This window comes from Schistocerca serialis, chromosome 4 (assembly GCF_023864345.2).
Source record: "Schistocerca serialis cubense isolate TAMUIC-IGC-003099 chromosome 4, iqSchSeri2.2, whole genome shotgun sequence".
NCBI classification, from domain to species: domain Eukaryota; kingdom Metazoa; phylum Arthropoda; class Insecta; order Orthoptera; family Acrididae; genus Schistocerca; species Schistocerca serialis.
The window spans coordinates 678,686,970-678,712,162 of NC_064641.1; the positions used below are offsets into that span (position 1 = coordinate 678,686,970).

Here is a 25,193-nt window from a genome sequence, read left to right on the forward strand (position 1 = left end):
TTTTTTATTTTAAATTCAGTGCAATAGTATTTGTAAAATGACTCTTAGTGTTCATTAAAAAATGACGATCATTCCACTTGGGACCTGTGGAATGGTACATTAGCTTATTTGTTTTAGTTTAAATATTTGTCATGTATTGTTGTTTTTCTGACATGTTCCACATCCTGGAGGACCTCCTCACTACGGATCAATTGGAATGAAAGTAAATCTAATCTAATCTAAAAATTCATGCTACCTTTCTCTGCTTCCTACTGTACATGTATAAAAGTGACAACTAATAAGATGTCCCTGATTATTTGTTGACCTAATAGGAGTTTCATGTTCCATCACCTCTCCTATAAATATTAAAATAATAGTTTTCTTATCATCATAATGAAAATTTTACATTGACTGAAATCAGTATTATACTTTTCGCTGCTGCATACATACACTCTATATTCTGTGCCGAGGGCGGCTTTTGATATGGCTGTACTGCTCACCAAATGCTGGTGCCTGTGCTGAGAGATGGCATTCCGACCAATATGAAATAATTTTCATCCGATTTTTCAAAAACTGTTAGATGAAAAAAACTTGATTTTTCACATCATACAGACTGACATAATCACTTCATAAAGAACTGAATTTCTTTTCGTTAGCCATCATACGTACTGCACTGCATCAAGGTGAAACATTGCAAACAATTTTAAAGAGTTTGCTGTGTGTAAACTTTATGTACGGTTGATTTTAGCTCATACATTGCAAGTGAAATGTAGATAAGATATCGAAATTTTATTTAAAATTGGGAACAGAATGATATCTCATTCCATTCTGCACGTGTGAGACACCTATTCACTTTCTTGTGCATCATGAACCTTGTGGTCATAACAGTCATATGTCATAAACAATTCAAAACATCAAAATGAGGTTTATTGCAAGTGACAGCATGCAATGAGGCTCATATGTTGTATGATAAATAATCAAAACAATTTTATTTACCAAGTTATGGAAGTAACCCATCTGAACCAGTGAGAGGTCAGCGGCTAGGGATTCATACTACAAATGTCCATTGCACTGTAGGAAAACCTAGGTGGTGCAATGTACATGTCCACAGCACATGGGGACCTTGATATTGGAGGATTGGAACAATGGTCTCATCCCATACTTTTAGAGCATTCATTTACTTATTGTTAGCTGGTATTCAGCCCTGTTCCCTGTTAATGTATCAATATTTATTTAGGTTGAAAAGATGAGATCTGGTCCAGGTGCAACTCGTGGTTTCTGTACTGGGGAACATTTATCAATAGGAACTAACCTAGACCTCAGGCTACACTACAGATAAGTCTTGTCTCCACATCTAAGATTTCAGGAGAGTGGTGGGGGGCAATATCACACTCTACCCAAATGGTTACATATTGTATCTTCTTTCTGTTTTATAACCAACTACTAAATAATATCAAAAGCTAACTCCAAAATAAAATCTATAGATAGCTTATTATCCGCAATTTCAGATTTCCTGACAGTTTACCACAATAGAGAATACTAAAAGCCACATTTTGGAGAGATACTTAATGCAGTGTATGTTAGGTTCATTGCATACTTATAGTTTTTGGTATTTTTGTGTCTAAACTTCAAATGTTTAATGTTTCATGCGCTCAAACTGTTTTTGTTCTTGATTCATGTTTACATTCAATCTGGGCACTCCAAGTTCCTTCACTTTCATCCTAATTGCATGCTCCAAAATTTTACCTGATAAATTGCACATTGAATTCATATTGTGTAGTTTTCAAATTTGTGGAATGCAGCTGGTATTCGCAAGAAACTAAAACTCACTAAATTCATGTATAATACCCCCACGAAAAGAAATTTGCTAATAATGCATGTTAGCCGCAGTCAGCAAGCAAGGAAACTAAAGTAATAGGACATATTTTGCACAATGGGTATTTTTCACTTGCTTTTTCTTCTATCATTCATGAAACTCCTGCTGGGTGGTGATACTTATGTTACCGTAGTCTAGTGCACTCTGGGTGAGACATTTGCACACTTACTCTAGCGGTGAATAGAAAAGCCAAAGACAGAAACAAAAAAGCTGTCTAAAACGCCATCAAAACAGTTACACTAAACATCAATTAAAGACATATCTAAGCATAATAAAGATATAACGAGACAGTGATTCGATAGCAAACTTTCAGCAACTGTGTTCATTTCCTTTTGTTGTAAGCAGTGGAATGTGAAAATTGTGTTCAGATTGGTAGGACACCCTTAAGCAGAAACACCAGAGCCTTTGGTGGGAGAAATTGGGAACTGTATCATTATATGAAGGACAATCAGAGTCCAGTAACAGTACTGCACAACTGACAATACTGCAAATTGCAGCTTAATGTCATCAGACAGGTGGAAATGCTGCATTACGTGAAGAGAATGGAAGGCTTACAGAATAAAAAGATGTATCAGGACAGAATGTGGGTGCTCAACATATTACACCCATCTAGTATGAGAATTAAACTGTTAGTGATCTGTCTTAGTTGTGCAAAATCTATACTAATAATCTGTGTGTAAAACCATCATGGCTGTCTATTTGTCTTCTGTGACACCGTATATGCTTTAGTTCATCAAAACTGGATCACAGAAAAAAAGACATTTTGGTTTAAAATTTTACTATTAAACTTTCTTTGTCTGTGTGCCTGTCTGACATGCTAAACTCCAAAACTAATAGAAGTATGTCACACTTTGGGATATCTGATGTCATAAACACAGAGATATGTGAAAAACTGCTGCATCATGCATGACGTTTATTATTACTGGCTCACTGAACTAATTTCAATGAAATTTGGCAAGGAGACAGCTTGAACCCTGAGGAAGAACATAGGCTACTTTTGAATGTGTGTAGTACAAGATATGCATTGATTTGAAGAACATTGCAGAAATTAGGGAAACACATTTATTCTCGGAGAAAGGTTTACTCCTTGCTTCCAAACTATATCATAAAGTGAAAATGCTTTTTATGGTTGGTATGTGCTATGTGATATGATTCAAAGTAATGAATATGCTTATACCATCTTCAGTGTGTTTATTCCGTACTTCCACACTATTTGTTGCGTAATGTACACGTTGTATAATGTATAACTATTTTGCACACTATCCACTATTTTGGAATGAAAGAACTCAGTGGCTTGCAAGAAACTTTACGCATAATTTCAAACCTTTGCAAAACTTTTTCACATTGACAATGCCCACAAAACAGTGAATAGAAAAAAAAAAGTTTATCACTTACTATGTTATTGCTGTTCATGCAGTAAAACTGTTGTTTTTCCGTTATTGAACTGTATTGTTTGCCGTCGTTGTTCATTGCTTTTGCAGTTAATGTTCAACATAGCTAACGAAAGGTTTAAAGTTCCTTAATCGGAGGAGGTCACCAATTATGTAGGCGACTTGCCTACAACAAATAATTGCATAGCCCTCCGGTATAATGTGTTAACGAAAAAATATTTATTCGCAAAAACTCACAATGAGAAGAAACTAAAAAAACAACAGAGAAGTAACAAAAACTAGGAGACTCTATAGTCTTACGGCAAAGATAAAAAACAACACATGACCAGAAAAAACTCTCACGCACTTTTGATATCGCTTTGCACCAGACATGAAAAATATCACTGCCACACAGCCTCCCCCCCCCCCCCCCCTCCCCCCCCCCCAGGGATATCTTGATACTTGAATTTTATTCGACGTCCAGCTCTGGTGTGCGTCGGGTGTCTCGGGGGCGGTGATGTTGTTGTTTGTGGTGGTGATTCACCTGTCTCGGACGATGTACTGAGCGGTGTTTCAGTATGCTCTGCATCCCTCATGTGTTGATGCACAGGCGTGGTGTCAGAGGTCGGAGAGAGTAAAACCCATACTGGCTTGACACGTTCAATCGATACCTTTGTCGGAACACCATTGTACATTATATTCACGGTATGCTTATTTCTACTCAGCACCTGAAATGGGCCCATATATGGTGGTTGTAAAGGCGATTTGACTGAGTCTGTTCACAACATTACGTGAGAGCAATTGTATAAGTCTTTGTGTACAAACACCTTACGGTTGCCATGGCGAGAAGGTGGTGGGCAACGTATATTTGTGCAGTGACATTTTAGCTGCTGCACCCAGTGTGTGAATTTTAGCTGCTGCACCCAGTGTGTGAGGCCCTTTGATCCAGGTAGTGAGGTTGGTACTAAATAATCTGCAGGAATCCATAGCGGCTCGCCATAAACCATCTCGGCAAATGATGCACCAATATCGGGTTTGTGAGCTGTCCGCAGGCCTAACAAGACTAATGGTGATGCTTCCGTCCATCTCTCTTGATGACACAACAATGCTGCTTTGAGTGTTCTGTGCCACTGTTTGACCATACCATTACTGCCAGGGTGATAGGTAGTCGTGTGGTGGCGTCAGAAACCGCACATTTTGGATAGCTCGAGGAACAACGTAGATTCGAACTGACGTCCTTGGTCAGTTGTGACATGAAGGGGGCATCCAAAACAGGCAACCCACATACACAGAAACGTCTTCGCAGTAGTTTCGGCTGAAATATCACTATTGGAGTTGCTTCTGTCGATCTTGTGCACCTATCTATGGCCGTAAACAAATATCTGTAACCCTCTGACTGTGGGAGAGGTCCAACCAGGTCCACGTGAACGTGTGCGAATCTAGCAGAGGTACCTTGAAAATCTCCAATATCAGCTCGCACATGTCGTCTTACTTTACTTTGTTGACAAAGAATGCAGGAACACACTCAAAGGCGCGCAGCTCTTTTCATAGAAGGCGACACATAGCGGTCTGTCAGCAGCTTGATTGTAGCGTTGGCTCCTGGGTGCGATAGTGCGTGGACACTGTTGAATGCCATCTTGCGCAATATTTCTGAAATGAATGATCTTGGTCTGCCTTGAGAAAAGTCGCACCACAGCTTCAGCTTGGAGTTAAGCGCGTATTACATGATGTGCCTAAACCATACATCTATGCACCAATACCCCTAATGTGCATACCTGTAGCTACAGACTGGTTCACTTCCGACCTATTATACCATCCACGCCGGATATACCTAGCGTGCATGCGCAGCAGCAGACTGTACGTGCGAAAAGAAAATAGATGTCTTATGTCCCGATGTCTTGTAAAGTCGTTCGTTCTACCACGCGCAACTCAAGGGCGACTGTATGATATCCTGAAGCGTCATACGTTCAAATTATTTGTGAACTCAAGGTTCCTATTTATAAAGAAATTGTTTTCTACCATTATGTATTAAGTAATAGTTTTTCTCTAATGTAGGTTAGTATTGTTCTGAATTAAAGACGCAACAGTTTTATATTGCGACACTTGATTGCACAGGTATATGTATATCGAAATTTACATTTATACATCATATTGCACATGGAGGATCCACTTGTTTTTGGAGCTATTGCCCTGGCAGTGACAGTAAATCTTCGGATTAGGGCAAAGCGGTGACGAAAACGAAAAGTCAAACGTTGTTGGGATCGACTCTGGCTGACAAGGAGGGGGGAAGACAGGGAAATATATTCACTGTTAATGAAAGAACTGAGGCCCGAAGATCCGCAAGAATTTCGGAACTTCGTTAGGATGGACATGGCCTGTTTCGAGAAGCTGCTGTCTATGATAGAAGATGGAAACAGAAAGTGTGACACAGTCATGAGGGAGGCTATCTCACCTTCTAGAGAGTAAGAATTATATGGTTATGTTTTGTGATCATACCAACCTAGATCACTAATAAAATACCGGTGAACGCCCTGTTATGTTGCTGGCTGGTTGTAACATTACGTTTCCTGGCGAATGGGGAATCTTTTAAGAGTCTGGCTTTTAGCCACAGAATAGTACAGCCCACCATTTCAAAAGTTGTTGTGGATATATGCACTGCAATTTGCAACACATTAAATGACCAATACTTAGGTGACCTTGTGTTATTTTTCCAAGTTTGGACTATACTCAGAATTTTGCAGTCCTTGTCTATCGCACTGGGGCAAACTGCAAGGAGTTTCTCCCTTTCACTGCCAGTTTCTCTTTTCTGGCATGTTGAAATCAAGCAAGAGGTGCAATTAAATCAAACCTGAACTTTCGTAAACTAAGGCATTACGATACAAATCAAAAATCACCGTATAACGTTATATGCATATTCCTCAGAAAGAAACGATTTCCGACTACCTTATTATGTTATTATTAGTGGGTCATACATACACCTTTCCTCGCTGGATGCCTGATTTCAGATGCTTAATTCCTCTCTGCTCCATTTCATTTCTAGAATACAAAGCTATCAATAGAAAAAAATAATTTAACAAACAGCTAATATATAAGAGTCTACTGCAAAAAAAGTTTCTTTTCTGCAGAAAACACCGTGGCACACCCTTCTGCACATGCACGAATTATCGCTGCCTACTGTGCATGCGCAGATTGACAGCAGTTTAGAACTGCTCTCTGTTCCTGCGTGCAGATAATGTGTCTGCTAATTTTCGTAGTTTCACCCGTTCTACCGCTAGATGGCTGTCGCGATAGACCAGTACTGTTCGCGACGGACCGTCGTGTAATACCAGCTTTAGGCACCAGAATTTGCTTGAACTTCAGACCTGTAGATGAGTCGTTTAACAGCTGTCGTAGCTCTGCATCCTTGGTCTGTTCCACTGCAAGTTTATCATAGTCTGTAATTTCTGAAATCCCGTAAATACGTGAAAAACAGTCGGCCACTAAATTTTCTGCGCCTCTTAAATGACATATATCTGTCGTGAACTGACTTATGAACTCAATATAACGGATCTGTCTTGGTGAGCACTTATCACTGGTGTTTTTAAAAGCCGATGTTATGGGTTTGTGGTCTGTAAACACAGTCACTGGTCTAGCCTCTATTTGTGGGTGGAAGTATAGAATTGCTTCATAGATCACGAACAATTCTCTGTCATACGCGCTCCACTTCTGTTGTGCAGTCTGTAACTTTTTAGAGAAAAACTGTAGTGGTTGCCATTGCCCTTCTACACGCTGGTGCAGCGCTGTCCCTATTGCTGACTGGCTCGCGTCTACAACAATAGCTAGCTGTGCGTAGTGAACTGGATGAGCGAGCAACACTGCTTTGCTGAGGCTTGCTTGAATATCATTAAATGCTTTGTCCTTTTGTGCTTGATATTGCACTGTTGTCTGTCAGATTTAACAAATGTTTTTCTTGTAAGTCGACCGCCAACTCGAAATGTGCCAGAAAATCGGCACCCAAAATAGGTTCTGATATACCAGCTATCACAAAAGGACCAGGTAAACTGTTTGGAAAAACCCACATCATTCTTGCACACTTTACATCCATACGTGTTAATCACCGGAGTTATTCAATGCCTTCAAACATGGCTGTATGTCTTTTGCGTTGTGCGGCACATGGCTGACAGGAAGCGAACTAATGTCTGACCTGGTATCCACCAAAAACCTTGTACCCGTAAGTACGTCTGATACATACAATCTTTTCGAAGCAGGAGACATACGTGTTGACGATTGCTGTCGCTGACATGAAAACACTGCACTGTTTCTGTACATACCTTTCTGTCTGAGTAGGCGCACGGTGATGTACATCTTGTAGCATCTCTCCCAAAACGTTTATGGTACCAACACACCTTACGCTCGTCCTCTTGTTGATTTCATGTTTCACGCCCAGCCCGGTCACTCTTGCGCTTAAAGATAACTTGTGGTTGCTGTAGCGTGCGTAGCTGCGTTCGCAAATCCTCTATTGCAGTTTTTAAATCTCTAATTTCGTTTGAACTTTTTGTTGTTTGTCGTGTTGCGATTGTGGCACAGTTTACTGTTATATGATCAGTTTGGTATTGTTGGTAATGGTAGTTATCGTACGTGGCATCTGTCAACGTCATTGCGACTGTTGCAGTAGGCTCGTGCGTCTCATAGATTCTGTCTGCAGCGAGCAGCAGTTTGTCAACTGATCTTTCATCGTATATAGCTACTGTAGTTCTTGCTTGCGTTGGTAGCTATTGTTGCCATACGTGGAGTAACAGTCTATCAGAGACTGTCGAACTATCTACCAGGCTGTGTTAACGACGCCAGTATTCTGACAGGGTCCTGTCTCCCCGTTTCTCTTGGTACAGTACTTGTTTGACTCTGATGTCGACTGACTTCACACACCGAGAAATTAATTTTTCTTTCAGTCTACAGTATGCTCCTTCTGTAGGCGGGTTCACTATAATGTCAGATATCAAAGCCGAGGTCTGATGGTCCAAATTACTTATCACCAAGGTGAACTTCTCGTGATCACTCACTATTCTTTGTTGTAGAAATATATTTTCGATTACCGCAAACCATGTGTGTGGTTGAGAAGGCATGAATGGGGGCGCTCGTAATTGCAACCGTTGAGTTGGTGAAGCGTTGAAACCAGCGGGTAGTTCCATTGCTGTTACTTGCTGTGGTTGTGCTGCAGTAGTCCCAGTTTCCGATGATGTTGCCTTGCTGGTGTGTGCCATGGTTGTTGAACCAACGTCATTCCTTTGGTCCGGTATATGCTTGAAGTTCATATCTTTCGAAATATGCAACTGTTAAGTTTCTATCTCATTCTGAAGCCTATGAATTTCTTCCGTTATTGAACCGTATTGTTTGCCGTCGCCGTTCACTGTTTTTGCAGTTAATGTTCAACGTAGCTAACGAAAGGTTTAAAGTTCCTTAATCGGAGGAGGTCACCAATTATGTAGGTGACTTGCCTACAGCAAATAATTGCATAGCCGTCCGGTATAATGTGTTAACAAAAAAATATTTATTTGCAATAACTCACAACGAGAAGAAACTAAAAAAACAACAGAGAAGTAACAAAAACTAGGAGACTCTATAGTCTTACAGGAAAGATAAAAAAACAACACATGACCAGAAAAAAACTCTCACGCACTTTTGATATCACTTTGCACCAGACATGAAAAATATCACTGCCACACTGTCACATCAGGCATCACGTCATGACATTTACCTTTATTGCTTCTTTGTCACAAACTCTATTCACAACACTTTCAGATGAGAGTATGCACATATACTGCTGAATGTACTTACAAAACTATATTGTTGTATGACACATAGTTCAGGAGATATGAAGGAAGGAGGAGATGGACAGTGTGTTGGATGGGTAGGGGGCAGGGGGTGGACAGAGATAAAGGGAGAAGGAGATGAACAGAGAGTGAGCACAGAAGATCATCTACACTAGACTCACTAATCTGGCCATTCTATGCATGTACAGGTGCCACATAAGCGAAAGTTTTGGATTACTGAGTGCATCTGAAGTTCATGTTAAAACCTTCGTTCAACTTATCTGAAATTTTGAGTTTCTCCTTGGGGTTCAGTATATGTGTTTGATGATTCATTGTTATGTGCCATTTTTATTTTGGATGCGAGTTAGATTACTGAGAGGCTGGTCTACTGAAGGCCAGATTAGCGAGAGTTTAGTGTAATAGAATTGAAATAAATACATACCAGGCCAATGCCGGGTACTTAGTTAGTTGTTAATAATCACTTCTTGCCAGTAGTTGGCAAGTTAAATCAAAATTTTATTGGTCAGGTAAATATGCAAAACTCTTGGAAGTTGCTTGTCCATATCAAGAGCCCTAGGGTTGTGGCCGCATGGTTTGAGGCGCCATGTCACGGATTGCGCGGCCCCTCCCACCGGAGGTTTGGGTTCTCCCTCGGACATGGGTCTGTGTGGTGTTCTTAGCACAAGTTAGTTAAAGTAGTGTGTAAGTGTAGGGACCGATGACCTCAGCAGTTTGGTCCCTTAGGTATTCACACACATTTGAACATTTTCCATGACAATATGCAACTGCAGGAAATACGAGGGCTATTCAGAAAGTAGGGAACGTTTCCGTCTGATGCAGCTAGGCGTGCAACGATTGCATATATTTTGGTGTGTGTTTGCTCGGCAGCTCAGTCAGCATCCATCCGTGACAGTGGGAATGTCTGTACGTGTCTGGTTTTTTTTTTATATTCGAATTTGAAATGTGTGGTGCAGTTGAAAATCCCAGCAATTGTGAGGTGCGGTCTGTGATACAGTTTTTGTTGGCAAAAAACCTAAAACCTATAGAAATTTATCGTGAACCATGCAGAGTGTATGGAAACAATGTAAAGAGTGAATTTTCTGTCCTGAAATGGTGCTTTCAGTTTAAAAATGGCCGAACCAACATTCATGATGAAGGGAAAAGTGGACGCCCGAGCATTGTGATTGACGATCTTATCTCTAAAGTTGATGAAACAATTAATAAAAACCATCACTTCACAATAACGGAGCTTTCACTTTCTTTTCCACAAGTTTCATGGACTTTGTTGTTTGAAATTGTCACTCAAAAGCTAGGCTGCCACAAATTTTGTGTACGATGGGTGCCCAAAATGCTTACAGAGCTCCATAAAGAACAGTGAATGGGGGAAACGTTGACATTTCTGGAGGCCTACCACAAGCATGGGGATTCATTACTGGATCGAATCATAACCGGTGACGAGGCTTGGGTGAAACACGTCAGTTGTGAGACAAAATTACAGTCCATGGAGTGGGGCACACAAAGTCCCCCCAAAAACCAAGAAAATGTTTGCCAACCTTTTCAGCAAGGAAGTTGATGGCAACAGTGTTTTGGGAAAGGCAAGATGTGCTTTTTATTGATTTTCTCGAACATGGAGCAACCATAAATTCTGCACGGTACTGCACAGATTTAGAAGAGCGGTTCAAAACAAACACTGAGGAAAGCTGACATCCAAAATTTTGTTTTTGCACGACAATGCCCGACCTCACATGACAAACCACACTAAAGAACTCCTTAATTCATTCAAATGGGAAAATTTCCCTCATCCGCCCTACAGCCCCAATCTTGCACCAAGCGACTTCCACTTGTTTCCCAAGGTGAAGAACTGGCTTGCAACACAGCACTTTGATGATGATGATGATGATGACGCGGAACTCCAGGCAGACGTGACTCATTGGCTGAAGTCTCAGGCGGCAGAATTTTACGACGAAGGTATTTCAATTCTTGTCCACTGCTATGATAAGTGCCTCAATGTGTTTGGTAGCTATGTGGGAAAGTAGTATGTCAGTCGCTCTTTTAGATGTATGTAATAAAATGTATTTATTGTACTTAGTTTTTTTTTTTCATGTCAATACATTCCCTACTTTTTGAATAGCCCTCATATGCAAAGATAAAATTAAATTAACTATTACATCAGTAAAGAGTAAAGATCCTCTGAGTGTGGTGATATTTCATATAGGATTATGAAGATCAGTGCACCATATATCAGTTCTGTACTCTGTTGCCTATGCAGTATGTTTGTTGGATGAGGTCAGTTTCCTGACATATTGAAATGCTCATTTAGCGATATCACTTTTTGAAACGAGTGAAAGAGATAATGTAGACAATTACCAGCCAGTGTCTTTGCTACCAGTGTTTTCAAAGGTTTTTGAGAAAGCAATGTGTAGCAGGACAGTGGCACATTTCAGTACCCATTATTTGCTGTCAGATTCACAATTCGGCTTCAGGAAAAGAGTATCCACAGAAAGTGTGATTTATTCTTGTGCGTGTCATACGCCATCAGGGCTAAACAATCAGTTGAGGACAGTAGGTGTTTTCTTTGATTTAACAAAAGCATTTGATTTTATGTACCATATAATAATTTTCTGTAAGTCGGAACATAATGGGATTAGGGAAACAGATCAACAATGGTTCAAATTATATCTAGAAAGTAGGAAGCAGAAAGTTGTCTTCCGGTATAAAAAGTTTTAATCTGATTGGGGTCATGTAAAGTAGGGGCAAGCCACAGGATTCAGTTTTGGATCCAACATTTTTCTTCATTTACATCAATAATCTGACATTAAACGTGACAGTTGACTCAAAAATGTTACTTTTTACTGATGATGTGTTATGGCAAAACAGGAGGATAGTAATTAAAATGAGATAACTAATAGTATACTCAGTAACATCAGCATATGACTCTCAGAGAAAAGAGTAACACTTAACTGCAACAAAACACAATGTGTACAATTTCTGCTTTGGAACTCTTGTAAAACCGAACTATTATTGAAACTTCCTGGCAGATTAAAACTGTGTGCCAGACCGAGACTCAAACTCGGGACCTTTGCCTTTCACGGGCAAGTGCTCTACCAACTGAGCTACCCAAGTACGACTCACGCCCCATCCTCACAGCTTTACTTCCGCCAGTACCTCGTCTCCTAAAGTTTGGAAGGTAGGAGACAAGGTACTAGTGGAAGTAAAGCTGTGAGGACGGGGCGTGAGTCGTGCTTGGGTAGCTCAGTTGGTAGAGCACTTGCCTGCGAAAGGCAAAGGTCCCGAGTTCGAGTCTCGGTCCAGCACACAGTTTTAATCTGCCAGGAAGTTTCATATCAGCGCACACTCTGCTGCAGAGTGAAAATATCATTCTGAACTATTATTGTTGCGAGGTGGTTAGGCAGTCGACAAATAACTATTTTAAATTATTAGGACTGAGAGGAGATGGCATGCTTTCTTGGAATATTAGCTTCAAGATCTTGTGCATAAACTGAATGCTGCTGTCTTGACTATACGAATGATTTCCAATGTCTCTGCACAGAAATATGAAGGCCTGTTTATTTTGATTACTTTCAAGGTATTGTCTTGCATGATGACATATTTAGGGGCAAATCTGTGCACTCACCGAGAATATTCTTGTTTCAGAAGGTGGTGGTCAAACTGGATGTGCATTGTAAGTTTGCAAACTTCGAGTAAGCCATTGTACAGATCTCTCAAAATTCTAACTCTGCCATCCGCGTAAATATATTCCATCATGGGTTTTGTTGCTGACAATATTGATTAGTTCAGAACAAACTACAACATTCATTCTGTTATCACTAAATGGAAAAAAAATAGTATACACTTGGATAACACTTCCTTAGGCTTTGTGCAGGAAGGTGTGAACGATTCAGCAGATTTCCTTTTCAGTAGGCTTCCACTGAAACTGAGAAGATTAAGTCATAAACCTCTGGTATTCAATCTAAGATGAAATGTTTCCTTGTGGCACACTCCTGTTCTGTTCAGGTGTTCCTCACAGTAGTCGAGAACGTTCCTCAGTAATGCGTTATTTGTTCATGTACTCTTACAATTTTTTGTGAACGATTAATTCTTTTGCTTATAAATTTTATAATCATCATCCTATGATCTATGTACTGACTCATTCTATGAGAAATTATCCTTGGCTCCCATGTCTGTACACAACCTGAATGGTAATTAAAATAATTCTGTAAACAAACAGCAAGAAACAAGGAAGGATGCTTGGCACTTATAAGCAGGTGGGAGAGCAGTTTCAAGTGTGGCACCAGCTCCTTGAGTTGTGTCAGAACAGTGCACTCTCTACTGTAAAGTGGAAAATAACTGTTGATATTATCCTTAGTCTGTAGGTTAGACATTTCTCAGCGAGAAGTGCCTTGCAGGGTATTATACAAGACCTTGCAGGGTATTATAAAAGAGGAGCATGTCTGGGTAGTTCATTACAAGCATCATTGCCTGTGAAAGGCAAGGTTCTGGGTACCAGTTCCGAACCAGCAAACAGTCCCCCCCCCCCCCCCAAAAAAAAAGGTCTGGAAATTTCAAAACTGTACACATCCTACTGCAGAATGAAAGATTCATTCTGAAGATCCACAAACACCTAACAAAAGGTGGTCCCCAGGACAGGATAGATTCTCTGAAACCATCTATACCATGGTGCAGGTTGGAGTCCCAGGTATCACACCATGTGGCCATGCATCAAAGTGGGCTCTCGTTTGAGAGTAATCAACAAAACAACAATTTTACATATTGCTATAGAGCAGTGGTGTCCATCCTTTTAGGTTATGTGGGCCACATTGGAACAATATGAGTATTTTTGGGCTGCACCATGTAATATACAGTAGAACCTTGCATAGCAAGAATAATTCATTTGAGAATCTTACTCATAGTGTGAAATACTTGTTAAGTGAAACAATTTATCCCTTATAAATTAATGTAAAATACGATAATGTGTTCCATACAGAAAAAGTACTAAAAGTTTTATCTTATTCATGCCGTTTATTCAAAGAAAATTATACTTACAGAATTATGTACTTTATTATTCATGATACATAAACTAATTCTTTTTTACTAGGGAGCTATCTACAGTCATTTGTTTCTGCCATCCTCTGTGCAATATCGCTTTCTGCGCTATTGACAATAATCGACTTCTTAGCTGATTTGCACCTCATATCTAGCATGGTAGCCAGTCCGTTGTGGTGAGGCCGCCATGTACCCTGTTGTTTGTAGCCCCCTGACCACACAGGGATCGCTCTGCTGATGCCTGCACCATTAACTCCCCACGTATGCCAAGGAGTAGATGCCCATCAACCTGGGGCATTGGGACTCCCGGCAATGGCCATCCTGCCAGGTGGCATGTGGTGTGGCTGGGTGGCGCCTGTGGGGAGGTGGCCCCTGCTTGGAGGGGGTGGCATCAGGATGGATGACAGGCCATGAAATGTACATCATCTCTTGCTGGTGGCCAAACACCAACAGTCTCTAAGCAGTCAAGGTCTAACTTGTATCATATTTCACATGGACCTTCTTTTGCAGTCTGACGATAAGCTGTGCACCAATTTAGAGGGACGAGGTGTCCATTTCATCCGGTACGTCCATTGGGGTCTGAGGGATAATCAGGTGGCTACCGGGGCCTTCATCTTGGCGTTCGAGGGTGACATATTACCCGAGTAGTGGTAGTGACTGCTTCCTGTCACTCCCCCGGTGTCATGCCCACTGACGCCTACCCAGATGGGCTTCAAACGAGGCAGACTGGGAAGCCTTCACCTCGGCTGTCACCACTGTATCTCCTCCACATGGTGTCATCGATGTTGTCATTGAGCAGGTCACTACAATGATTGTTTCTGCAGCGGAAAACGTGGTCCCTCGTTCTTAAGGTGCCCTCGGCAAAAGACAGTCCCTCGGTGGTCGCCGGAAGTCGCTGAGGCAATTAAAGAGCGTCGATGAGCTCTACCGCGACATAAGTGGCACCTTTCCCTAGAACACCTAATAGCTTTTAAGCGGCTCCATGCCTGCATTCACTAGCTTATAAAACAACAGAAACGGGAGAGGTACGTACGTGTTGACCATTGGGTGACATATGTCACCTACCCGAGTCTGGATGAAGATCAGACATCTTTTTTGGTACCAGACCCCTACTGGTGTCCCTGGCATTAACATCAATGGTGTGTTATATACTGATGCAAACGCAATTGCTGAGCACTATGCTCAAGCCTCTGCGTCGGAGAACTACTGCCCAGCCTTTCACACCCTCAAACGGCGGATGGAAAGGAAAGTCCTCTCAATCACTATACACCACAGGTGAACTCTATAACGCCCCATTTGCAGAGTGGGAGCTCCTCAGCGCCCTTGCACATTGCCCCGACACAGCTCCTGGGCTGGACTGGATCCACAGTCAGAAGATTAAACATCTCTCGTGTGACTACTAGCAACATCTCCTCGTCATCTTCAACCGGACTAGTGCGATGGCATCTTTCCATCACAATGGTGGGAGAGCACCATCATTCCGGTGCTCAAACCCGGTCAAAACCCACTTGATGTGGATAGCTAACAGCCCATCAGCCTCATCAACTTCCTTTGTAAGCTGCTGGAACGTATGTTGTGTCGGCAATTGGGTTGGGTCGTGGAGTCATGTGGCCTACTGGCTCCATGTCTGGGCAGCTTCCGCCTGGGTCACTCTTACCACTGACAATCTTGTGTCCTTGAGTGTGCCATCAGAACCGCCTTTTCCAGTTCCCAACATCTGGTTGCCGTTTTTTTTTTTACGTAAAGCATACGACATGACTTGGCGACATATCCTTGCCACATTGTTTGAGAGGGTTCTCCAGGGTCCACTCCCGATTTTTATCCCAGACTTCCTGTCGTTGCATACTTTCCGTGTCCAAGTCAGTGCCTCCTATAGTCCCCCCCCCCCCCCCCCCCCCCCCATATTCTGGAGAATGGGGTTCCCCAGGGCTCCGTATTGAGTGTCTCTCTATTTTTAGTGGCTATTAACAGTCTAGCAGCAGCTGTAGCGTTGTTGGTCTCACCTTCTCTGCATTTCGTACTGCTCCTCCAGTACTGGTGTTGCTGAGCGGCCCCTACAGGGAGCCATTCACAAGACACAGTCATGGGCTGTAGCACATGGCTTCCGGTTTCAAGCCGCGACATCATATGTCATGCATTTCTGTCAGCATCACGCCGTTCATGTAGAACCAGAACTTTATCTTAACGACAGTCCTCTCACTGTAGTGGAGACATATCGATTCTTAGGACTGGTTTTCGACTACCGATTGACTTGGCTACCTCACCTTCATCAGAAGTGCTGGCAGTACCTCAAGGCCCTCCGCTGCCTGAGCAACATTAACTGGGATGCAGATCGCTCTATGCTGCTGCCCTTGTTCAATCCCGCCTTGACTATGGGAGTCTGGTTTACAGTTCAGTGGCACCCTCAGCGTTGCGTGTACTCGACCGAGTGCACCACTGTGGCGTTTGCCTAACAACGGATGCTTTTAGAATGAGTCCGGTGACCAGTGTCCTGGTGGAGGCTGGAGTCCCTCCATTGAAGGTTAGGATTTCACAACTGCTCACCAGTTACATTGCACACATTCGTAGTTCTCCTGTGCATCCTAATTACTATCTCCTTTTACCAATCACAGTGGTTCATTTCCCACATTGGTGGCCCAGGTCAGGGCTTACGATTGCGGTTTGTGTCCGATCTCTTCTGTTGGAAGTGGCATCCTTGCCTTTACCATCTATACTCAAGGTCAATTCATGTACACCTCCATGGTGTACATCTAGGGCCCAGATTATTCTGGACCTTTCGCATGGCCCTAAGGACTCCGTTAACCCAGCGGCTCTCCATTATTACTTCCTCTCGATTCTCAACATGCATTGGGACAATGAAGTGGTTTACACCGACGGCTTGACGACTGATGGTCACATAGGCTTTGTGTACATTCATGGTGCACATATTGAACAGCATTCCTTGCAGAGCTGGCGGCCATATCTCGTGCTCTTGAGCACATCCACTCATGCCATGGCGAGTCGTTCCTCCTGTGTACTGACCCCTTGAGCAGCCTACAAGCTATCAACCAGTGCTGCCCTCGCCATCCTTTGGTAGCGTCCATTCAGGAGTCCATCTATATCCTGGAACGGTCCCGTTGTTCAGTTGTGTTTGTGTGGACACCAGAACACGTTGGAATCCCAGGCAATGAACTTGCTTACAGGCTGACCAAACAGGCTACGCGGAAACCGCTTCTGGAGATGGGCATATCCGAAACTGACCTGTGTTCTGTCTTACGCCACATTTCGGCTTTGGGAGACGGAATGGCATAACATTACGCACAACAAACTGCAGGCCATTAAGGAGACTGCGAATGTGTGGAAGTCTTCCATACGGTCCTCTAGCAGGGAATGAGTTGTCTTCTGCCAGCTACGCATTGGCCATACATGGCTAACACATGGTTACCTTTTCCGTTGTTAGGACCCACCTCGGTGTTGCTGTGGCTCACAAATGACGGTCGTCCACCTCTTGCTGGAATGCCCGCTTTTGGGTGCTCTGCAGCAGACTTTTAACTATTACAGCACCGTACCTTCAGTGTTGGATGACAATGCCTCAACAGCAGCTTTAGTTTTATGTTTTATTCATGAGGGTGGGTTTTATCATTTGATCTGAGTTTTAGCGCATGTTCTTTGTCCCTCTGTCTCCTCCACCCTAGTGCTTTTAGGGTGGAGGTTTTAATGTGTTGCAGTGCGGCTGGCTTTTACTCCACCCTTGTGGAATTATTTTAATTGGAACGAGGGACCAATGACCTAGCAGGTTTGGTCCCTCCCACCCTCTTTTCAACCAACCAACCAACCATCCCATGCTCTTGGCCAAAGACACAATCTCATTGACTTCATGCTTCACAGATACTGACTCAAATGCCTCAGACTCACATTCAACAACACACACTGGCCAAAGCATTGTGTTCATTCACTTTACCTTGTGTCGTTTCTCTTTCTTTTGTGTCCGTCAGTATATGTATTTTAATTATATTTGTCATCTTCTGAAAGCTGCTCCTTCTTGTTAATCTTACGAAAATATGACTGTGGACTTCCTCTCCTACATTTCAAATGTAGATTCAGGCAGCCGACTCCAAGGACACCAGTGCCTCTCAGGATGATATAAAACGCAAAGGAAATCTTCCCGACCTGGCTCCACTTCACTTCAATAAAAATACTTAATACTGTTATTAAGTCTTCTCTTATTCAGAATCACATATAATACAAAACACTCGTAGCACGTCATACTCTGAGCAGTACGATTTTAACCATCCTTCTACATACAAGACAGTGAAACAAAATCGTGTACAAAAAAGTGAATGATATATTTTTGTTCATTTGTCTGTGCCTTACTGTGCATTCATAATTAATGTCTTTGCCAATGCTTATGATGGGTCTTTGATTCTGTCATTATCGTTGTTTCATTTTTTAATAAATTTTAACTTTACCATATCCGGCGGTCTTTCACTATGTACCTACACAACGTGCAGTTGTGGTATGTGTGTGAGAATTCCAGCCTTTGTTGCTGATGCACAGCAGTCAACCTCCTGCAGAGGCCCATATGCAACAATGTTTGCTGAACGATCATTGAGGAGAAGCTGTTGGTAGTTGCTCAGTTCATTTAGATGGTCTGCTGCATGTCCATTTGCCTGTACACATCTCCACTGCCCCTCTTCACCTCTGTTGTCTATGGCCTGTGATGCACCACAGTTGCCTTGGCACTGACTTTGGATAGTGCTATTTTGCCATGCATGGTATAGTTTAACCATAGTGAAAGACAAACAGTTGGAAACCTAGCCATTACAGAAATGCTTCTACCCTTCTCCCTAAACACCGTGATCATGCCCTTTTGGGTGTCAGATAAATTGTTCAGTTTCCTCATTATGATGACAACTGCACTGCTTTCTGTGTCCCTCCAACTTGCTTTATTATATCCTCTACTGCTACTGCTGCCACCTGCCAGTTGTGAGAGGTTATTGCACGATGATGTCGAACATAGTCAGTGGTCACATTAATGTGACTGGGTCGTGTATTATGGAGAGTGGTGGTGTGGTATAGCGATTAAGATACATTCCTGATGTGCAGAAGGTTCCCGTTCGAATATCATCAGATGGTTCTGATATTTTTTATTTGTAACTCTTTGTTGAAATGACTTTGATAATTTTTTTTAAATTTCAATTAATTGGTTTAAATGGAATATTTAAAATTTGTAACTCTTTGTCGCGACATTTTAATCATTGTATTAACTTTCAATTTGCTTTCAGGTTTTCTTCCTACCATACTTTTCCTATTTGAGATAATTGTGAATGTGATTTTAATTACTCGTATTTGTTTATCATAATATATTTAAATGCTGATCTATTGGTTAAAAAATGAAAGATGAAATAAATTATTTATTTTAGCCAGTAGTGTCAAAAATTTATTTTTCATTACAAGGTGTACATTTTTTGGATAGTAATCATTGTACAAACGTTTAAAACGTACATTGTTATACTATGGACAAAATAATGGAGATGTAGATATAAACAAAACAAAGGATTACAAATAAAAAGAAATAAAAGCAAAATGAAGAACAGAAATAATGAATGCAATAACGCCAAAGAAAATATAAAAAGATAAAACAGAATAAATTAAATAAAAGTTAATACATAAAAATAAATAAAATCACATGAACAAAGATTCCAAATGAAGAAAGAATGATTGAAAGATATAAGCAAGCGAAAAATATATATGATGGTTCAAATGAGAGGGTCAAGGATTAGAAATAAAAAATACAGTTAAACCAATTAATTCAATTAAAATAATGATCAAAAGTAATTCAATAAAGATTTAAAAATAGAAAAATTTCAAAGCATGTGATTAGAATCCACAGCCTCCTGCTTGGCATGAATGTATGTTACCACTATAGTATGCCACCACCCTGCATAGCGATATTATTTTTAAGGCTCTAGAGCATTCATTTTCATTGATTATTCACAAACATGACTTCATTTTGATGAATGGCTGCAGTGTACGATACCTGGGATCCTAACCAACACCACGGTATAGGTGCTTTCAAAAAGCTGATCTGCCCCTGCGGATCTCCCCTTGTAAGACAGTAGCGATATTTTTACATTTGGTACGCTGCAGGAGAAAAGTTTAAATTTAGACTTATAACAAAATCAACAAAATGTAGTTGATAGCGTACTGGTAGTACAAATTTCCTGTGATGAATGATAGCACAACAACTTACATTTGGTTTTAATTTTCAGAGTTCTTGTTGAACAATGGATACGTGCAAAATATGAGCGAGAGGAGTTCAGTCATCCTGGCCGACAAAAATATGTATCAGGTTATATGGAAGGATATTTGATGAAACGAGGGAAAGACGACAACCGTTATCATCCTAGAAAATTTATTCTTTCAGAAGCTGAGGATACACTCAGATATCATGTAAAAGAGGTAAACTGTGCATATAATTTTGATGCATATGATTCAACCAAGTTGTAGCCCTAACATATTTACTAAATTGTGAAATACTTCAAAGGTTTTTTTTTTCTGAGTATGAGTTGAATTTATAATTCAAAATGACATTAATTTGTGAATGGTAAAACTGTCTTTCATGCATAATCAGCAGTTTTGTGACTCAGTGCATACATGACTAAGATGTTAACAGATATCAAGTTACAGAAGAAAAATATTTACACAGAATTCATAATCAAAATATAATATCTCAACAGTTAATGGTGCAATATACAATATCTTTTCACTGACAGAGTGATGGTATGTGAAATGTTGCCAGTATTGTGATAGTATTGGATGTAAGTACTTTCTTTGAATAATTCTGGATTTCAGATTGTTGTCACATTTATCATTTCATTAAGTATTCAATAATTTAAATTTGTCAAACAAAAACTGCTACAACCCACAGGTATTGGGCCTATTATTTGTTGCTCTTCATTAATCACTATTAATGCAGTCCATGCATCAATAAATGCATATTGCTGACATGTAATGACTTCAACACACATGAGATGAGCTGTTCTAGTATTGATTCACAGACAGTTATTGAGAAATTCACAGACAGTAGAAAATTACAGCACATTGTAGTTCCCGATAGAGATGTATCTCTAATATTGAGAACTTCAGGACGGAATCAAATGAGTGATTGTGGATTAAATTAAGTTGTTTACTACAGGGAAAAATTAAGGAAGTCTTTCATATGTAGATTTATAAACAGGTTCAAACATAAAAAAAAAATGCAAAAGAAACTTCGTGCATGCTGAAAGAATTTGAGTCACTCAAGAAGCACATGTTTACTAGAATTGAACCAACACAATTGTCAAAATGCTCGTCTATAGAAGAGTGTGTTTAATAAATGTTTTTGTATCTGACAAGTTGTAAGTTTCAAGGTAAAATGGGTTGGTTGCTCCATTTTACTCAGTGATTTACTTTATTACTTTATGATGAACATTAAAGACATGAATAGTTCGAGTAGCCTAGTCACAGTAGATTCTTGTTAAACTAAATTATTTCAAACTGGTAAGAAAGGTGAAGTTCCTTATATCCTCAGCAGAGAGTGATGTCAAAATTTTATAATGATACATAGACTCTTGTGCATTTGCACATATATGAAAGCATTCTTGTGGACTGTATTTGTTCCTGACAACACTTTATTGATAAGTTATTGTAGCATTCAGTGTAAAATCTTGCAGCACCCACTTAGGATGATGCAAAGGGAATGAGTAACCCTTTTGCAGCGTGTTGGGCTGAATGGCCTGCCTGGCTAAATGGGGCAAACGTGTTCTGTGCCTCAGCAGTGGGCAGCTGACTCAGGCTTACAACAGCTGCAGGATATGGCCACTTTCCGCTTATCGCATGTTCCAGCATTGATAGAACCACTCTTAGATAATATTCTTTACAAAATCAGTCTCATACTGCATGGGCACAGTGGTTGCATATTTTGATATCCATGATGGAGAACTTTAAAACTTATCCAAGGCTTCTGTTATAATATTATCATGGGCTGAGAAAAATTTGGTTTAGAAAAACAACAACTTATAAATATGTGATTGGATACTTCTGTAATTTGAAATGCACTACCTATATATGTGCCTGTAATGCATTTAAAATCTCATTAATATTGGAAAAATATATTTCAAGATATACAATTTTAAAGTGAACATTTCCTAGGGCAGACACCCAAAACTCTCACTGGCTTGTGCACCACATGGCACCAAGTGTTGCTGAGAAACTGCACTTGTTTTGCTGCAGTGTTCACCATTTGAAACATCTGATACATCAGTTCTATAGGATAAATCATGCCCTTTCACATTGTATAGGTTTGTATCATGTGTACTTCTTAGATTAGAAAAATCAAATTACTGTTACTTGGTCGTGTATGCTGCTTTTTGTTCCATACACCCCAAATGTTGCTAAGAAGCTGCAGATATTTTGCTGCACTGTACTCATTTTGTTTGCCCTTTCAAAATCTACTACACTAGTTCTGTGGGATACTTCATGCCCTTTCACATTATATTCATTTGTATTGTGTACTTCGTAGATTAGGAAATCAATTTACAGTTACTTGGCTGTGCATACCATTTTCTGTTCTGTGCAGCCCCAAGTATTGCTAAGAAAGTGCAATTATTTTGCTATACTCTACTCATTTTGTAACATCTGATATGCCAGTTCATTAGGATAATTCATGCCCTTTATATTATATATGTTTGTGTCATTTGTCTTGTAAACATTAGAATATCAAATTGTATTTATTAGTTTGGTTCCTAAGCTGAAAGGAAAAAGGCGAAGGTGAAAGCTGTAGTGTTTTCCAACATTAGAAAGGAGAGCAGATAATGACGGCATTGGCAGAAATGTTGAAGCATGGACAACAGCGAGCCAGTGTTCTGTTGTGCACATTTACCATCTCCCATGCCTAAGCATACGTGAATGGCCTTACCTGTCAGGCCTTCCCACCTGCTCAGTGTAAATGGATACCAGTAGCCATGTGGCCATACTACCTGCTGGGGATACATGTATGCCCATAGATGTGGAAGGATTAAACTAATGATCATTCTTTAAGTACTAAAATTAAGTTCAAGTTTTCTCTCTGTCAGCAAATACAATTTTTAAAAAATATATATGTTTAAGGGTGTTGTCTTCATGGTGTGCATAGGGTCTTGTTGCCATAGCATCGGTTCTCAGTGGATATGCATTCTGAACTGAGCATTGAAATTACTTGCTGAAGCTAACTTGGTATTTTTTTAAAAAAATATTTTTTATCTATGGTATTACCTACTAGGTCATTTAAAGTATATAGAATATATTCTCTACTCAAAGTTTTTGTCACAGGTGTAAAGTCTAAATGAATTGACATCCTGTACACAACACACGTAGAAGGCAAGGAAACCAGACTACAGTTTCAATGTTCCACGTCTTATGCTAAGAGAAGTATTAAATTAAATTATTTGGAACTGTTTGGACTGGTGTGAACAGCGTCAGTAGGAGCACCTAGGTATTTTCTAACTCTAATTGAAGTTTATTGTAGAAAGTACACTTCATAAATGTGTAAAAAGATTACTCCAGAGCTTTATATTCTCAACGCACACTGAAGAGCCAAAGAAACTGGTACACCTGCCTCCGCAAGCACACGGAAGCGCTGCAACATGTTGTAGCGTGGACTTGATTAGTCTGAAGTAGTGCTCGAGGGAATTGACACCATGAACCCTGCAGGCCTGTCCATAAATATGTAAGACTATGACGGGGTGGAGATCTCATCTGAACAGCATATTGTAAGGCATCCCAAATATGCTCAATAATGTTCATGTCTGGGCAGTTTGGTGGCCAGCAGAAGTACTTAAACTCAGAAGAGTGTTTCTGGAGCTAATTTTTAGCAATTCTGGACATGTGGGTGTCGAATTTTCCTTCTGGAATTATCCAAGTCTGTCGGAATGCACAACGGACATGAATAGTTGCAGGTGATCAGACAGGATGTTTACGTATGTGTTACCTGTCAGGGTCGTATGTAGACATATCAGGGGTCCCATATAACTCCAACTGCACAGGCCCTACTCCATTACGCAGCCTCCACCAGCTTGAACAGCCCCCTGCTGACATGGAGGGTCCATGGATTCACGAGGCTGTCTCCTTACCCGTACAAGTCCTTCCACTCAGTTCAATTTGAAATGAGACTCGTCCAACCAGGCAACATGTTTCCTGCCATCAACAGTCCAATGTCAGTGTTGATGGACCCAGGCGAGGCATATAGCTTTGTGTCATACTGTCATCAAAAGTACAGGAGTAGGCCTTCGGCTCCAAAAGCCCACATCGATGATGTTTTGTTGAATGGTTCACACGCTGACACATGTTGATGGCTCAGCACTGAAACCCACAGCAATTTGCGGAAGGGTTGCACTTCTGTCATGTTGAATGATTCTCTTCAGTTGTCGTTGGTCCCGTTCTTGCAGGACCTTTTTCTGGCTGCAGCGATGTTAATGATTTGATATTTTACCTGATACCAGATATTCATAGTACACTTGTGAAATGGTCGTATGGGAAAATCCCCACTTCATCATTACTTCGGAGATGCTGTGCCCCATTGCTTGTGTGCTGACTACAACACCATGTTCAAACTCACTTAAAACTTGATTACCTGCCATTCTAGCAGCAGGAACTGATCTAACAACTGCGCCCGACACTTGTCGTCTTATATAGGCGTTGGTGACCGCAATGCTGTATTCTTCCTGTTTACATATCTCTGTATTTGAATATGCACAGCTGTACCAGTTTCTTTTGCGCTTCAGTGTATGAGACTTATTGGAAATCAGTTTTATGCATCATATGATTTTTAAATGATAATTTAACAGATTTTCTTGGAAAAGGTAGAAATAAGCATCAGAAAAGTGTATCCAATAGTGTAGAACTAAAGGGAATATCTAAGTGTTATAGTAGTAGCATTCTTGAGAAGGCCCTTTCCCAGCCTTTGAAATTAACTTACAAAGATTAGCAGAGCTGTTGCCTTTATAGTAATGTTTCTTCTTAACTAATCATCTGTGATGGATTTACACAAGTTATGAAGAAAGCAGAAAAACATTTCGCATTTCTTAATATCATGAAGCGAGCCATGGCCATTTTTTAAAATCAAAAAGTCACATATAG

General features: G+C 40.6%; 1 protein-coding gene across 1 annotated transcript in view; it reads left to right on the forward strand.

The window, feature by feature from the left end:
- Positions 1-25,193, forward strand: part of LOC126473162 (arf-GAP with dual PH domain-containing protein 1-like) — a 140,446-nt gene that overhangs the window by 18,599 nt on the left and 96,654 nt on the right. The window contains exon 3 of the mRNA XM_050100029.1: positions 20,309-20,498. Within this exon, the coding sequence (XP_049955986.1) occupies positions 20,309-20,498 (190 nt within the window). The remainder of the gene's footprint in view (positions 1-20,308; positions 20,499-25,193) is intronic.